At 53.6% G+C, this 3,761-nt stretch overlaps 1 protein-coding gene across 1 annotated transcript in view; it reads left to right on the top strand.

Annotated features, from left to right (window-relative positions):
• Positions 1–1,522: 1,522 nt before the first annotated feature.
• The window catches only part of MCUB (mitochondrial calcium uniporter dominant negative subunit beta), a 53,720-nt gene continuing 51,481 nt past the window's right edge, over positions 1,523–3,761 (top strand). Inside the window, exon 1 of the mRNA XM_075032708.1 lies at positions 1,523–1,961. Within this exon, the coding sequence (XP_074888809.1) occupies positions 1,851–1,961 (111 nt within the window). The 5' untranslated portion in view covers positions 1,523–1,850. The remainder of the gene's footprint in view (positions 1,962–3,761) is intronic.

Below are 3,761 nucleotides of genomic sequence, written 5' to 3' on the forward strand. Positions count from 1 at the left end.
GCAATCAGAGAGGTGTGAAAGGTAAATGTAGGGTAGGTTTTGCAAAGAGTCCAAGTCATCTTCTTAAACTTGGCAGTGGTGCAACACCAACTAGGAAACTGTTTTCTTGTTTCTCCTGGCCTGTAGTTAAAAACATGAGTCTTGATTCCCAGTCCCCTGCGGAAGCTAACATCCATAAGTTGCTGTGAGTGGCAGTGCTTCTTTGCTCCTTATTGACCTTTTAAAATAAAGTACAGAAAATAAGTGTAGCACTGAACAATGACCAAAACTTAAACGATCTCTTTTCTAGTCCTGACACTGATTTTTCCTCCCCAAAGATCATTTTGATAAAACCATCACTGTGTGGTAGGAGTATAAAAAAAAGCCAGTTATCATTACCTACCTACTTCTGCTTGATGAAACCATAAATATTCTATATTGAATTAATATACTTAACTCTTTAATCCTTTATTTCACCCTCAGCAACGTTGTGGATCTCAATATAATTTACTTAATAAGGTACATAAGTCCAGAAGTTAACTCTTACTTTGGCTAAAGGAAAATTACTCCAATAAAATTTGGGGAAATTTTTCCATGATAAATATTAATTGTGATTGTATCACAAGTTATCACCTTTGGGAGTGACTGCCTGTTAACAGTGCAACTTCTTTTCTTCTGCTGTTCCCTGGGACTGTACTCACTTTAATAGATTGCAGTGGCCCTGAAAAGGGAATTAATGGCTCCAGGGTCTTAGCTGCATAAGGCTTCTCTTCCAGAGCTCCGACGAGGGACACAAGTGGGGTCTTACTTAGTCCCTAGAGCCATCAAGCGTGCAATGAGCTGTTGAGTTTTTCCATGACAGTGACAGTTTCTCAGATCTGCAGCAGCCCAGTTTCCAAGATCCTTTTGTCATCATCGGGTAAAGTTGGTTTTGTTTTGTGCAGCATCGCTTTGGAGGCATGTCATAAAGAGCAGGGAAAGAAGAGGAACACAGCTCTTTCCTGCAATGTTTCCCTGACGTAATGCCACGGGTCTGATGTGCTTCGGTGGTTTGTACCCAACAGGGAAACCTGTGTTTGTGGGCATGGAGATTCTGCGGCGTAAGGTGCTATCGAACAAATGACTGACTAGAAAAGGCTTAAGCCTTGCTAATTGCTCCACTGCTATAAACAGAACTTTCTTGTAAAATAACGAACTCCAAGAGTGTTTTTCTTTTGTGCTTTGCTGTTCATTTCTGCGCTACCAGAATGCGTTTAATCCACTGAAACACGGGGGTAGCGATAGTCCTGCTCCTCAAAAAAGGCAATGCTCGGCTACAGAAAAGGCAGGCGTTTGGGTAAGACAGAAAGTTAGGATTGCCTTTCTCTCACTTGTAACTCCAGTTACTGCACTCCGTTTTCAGCCGCAAGAGAAGAAAGATGCAGGAGAGGGGGGGTCAGCACCTGCCTACAAAGGGCGGTGGGTCGCGGCCGGCTGGGCCAGGCCGCGGGCCCCGCGGAGCCGCCCCCTCACCTCCCGCTCACCCTTTGCTGCCGCGACAGCGGCTCCCAGCCGGGCACCGAGCGGACGGGCCGAGACACCCGCGCACCCGCTGCCGCCTCCGGGGATCGCCCCGTCAAGCGGGACGGGGGGAGCGGCGCAGCCCAGCCCAGCCCAGCCCCTCGGCGGCGGCGGCTGGCGGGAAGGGGAAGAGGAAAAACAGACAAAACCACGCCGGCCGCCGGAGGCGACGCCCTCCGCCTGAGCTCGCCCACGCCCGGCGTGGCAGCCAGCGCCGCCCGCCCCGAGCCAAGCCGAGCCGAGGGGCAGCGGAGCGCGCCCGGAGGCGGCCCGGTCCCCGCCGGAGGAGGAGGAGGAGGGGGTCCAGGACGATGCTGGCGGGGCTGGGGCGGGCGGTGCGGAGCGGCTGGCCGCCGGCCAAGCGGCAGCCCCCGGTGCTGCTGGGCGGCCGGGAGGGCTGCCCGCCGCCCTCAGCGCCTCAGGTAAGACGGCGAGCGGCGCAGCGGGCGAGCTTTCCCCGCGGGACGGCGTCGGGAAGAGTCGGAGCTCCCCATCGCGGCTGCTGGCGCCTCGCCCGCCTCCAGCGGGCGGCGAGGCTCCCCGGCCGCCCCCGGGGCCGCCCTGAGGCGCGGCGCGGCGGCGGGGGCGCGGAGGGACGAAACTTGGGGGAAGTTCAGCAGCGGCGCGGCGTTACCCCGGCCGGGCCGGAGCCGGAGGGGCTCCGGGGCTCCTCCGCGGGGCCGTCCCGCCGCTGCTGCCTCCCTTCCCCGGCGCCTGGGGAGGGTTGAGGCTGCGGGACGGGCCCCCGGGGCGTCGCTGCCTGGCGAGAGGCGCGGGGCGGAGCCGCTGTAACGGCCGCGGGAGGCGGTTGGGGGGCGGCCGTGAGGTACGGAGCAGCCGCCGGGCCGGGCCGGGCCGGGCCGGGCCGCGGGGGCCGGGGCCTCGCTGCCGGGGACCTCCGTCCTCACCACTCGGCGAGTTGTCTCTCGGGCGTCGTGTCGCTTCTCCGACCCCGAGCTGGTTGGAGAGGAATAGGTGGATCACAGGCTGCGGTTGTAAAGGGCGAGAAATAAAATGGGAGTGCGAAAAAAAAAAAAAAAAGTTTTCCTTACAGGCTGTCGTGGAGATGCCTTGCGCATACGATAATAATGAAGTCCATCTGCCTCTGAGCTTCTCTTGGCTTTAAGGAGTCTCAGAGATCCTGCGAGTAGGAAGGGTGAAGGGAAATACGAAGGCACAACGACTTTAAAAATAAAGATCTGCTGGGACGTAGGAAAGTGCGGTTATAGAGTCCTGAGCGACCGCCTGCTGGGAGAGGAGACGGTTTAATCCTTGGTTATTGTTTTTAATAACAGAGATGCTCTCTGGGCTTGCAAACATTGCTGGGATGGATCACGACAAAGCCCCGTCCCTGCATCCGTGGCCCATCCATAGCAAGGCAGTGGCTGGGCACGTGGTGGCATCCACAGAAGGAAGCCCAGAGTGCCCCGTCCCGGAGCGGCTTCCACAACCGGACTCTCGAATCCTGCCGTGGCAGTTGGAGTTGAGGAGCTGTGTGGAACGAACTCTACTTTTTGCTAAGAGTTTTTGCACAAACTATTCAAAACGCCGTTTACAAATTCCATGGTGTCAATTCGCCCCACCGCTGTTAACGTGAGTGGCCCTTCTTTGCTTTGTCCTGCGTGTATGTGAGGACATTTAAGAAGGGAATTTAAGATAAATGTTGACTTAGCCTCTTTAATCTTCTGAGGTTCAAACGCGGTGTGATAAAAACATCTTGCACCTCGCTGAGAGCGTTTATGCTGTGATTCAGCACACACTGATACTACATATTCAGTTTGTCACCTCTCACTTCTCCAGGGTACTGCTTTGCAGACAAGCTTCGTGCTTTTCTAAGGCTCTAAAATGAGACTGAAAGCCGATAAAGCTTCAGGAAGAGACACCAAAAAGTAGAGGAGAGGAGGAAAAGCTCTTGTTTTATGGCAGCACTGCCAAGAAAGAGCAGAAAAATGGTCAGCCCTGTTACTTTGTGGGATGGAACATGACAGTGATGTGACTCAGGAATTAAATTCTTGCACTGAATAGGTTAGGAAGAGGGATGTTGTAATGTTGAATAAAATTCTAATTGGGAAAAATGCAAGATTTTGTTTATTTCTTAAGTGGAAAATTTTTGAATAAATTAATATAAAATGCTTTTTACATATGCAATTCATAGTTCTACTTTTTCTACAGAGTTGCTAGTGTGGTAGTTAATGAAGCATGTTTACTGATTTCCCCCCTTC

Source organism: Buteo buteo, chromosome 1 (assembly GCF_964188355.1).
Source record: "Buteo buteo chromosome 1, bButBut1.hap1.1, whole genome shotgun sequence".
Lineage (NCBI taxonomy): Eukaryota > Metazoa > Chordata > Aves > Accipitriformes > Accipitridae > Buteo > Buteo buteo.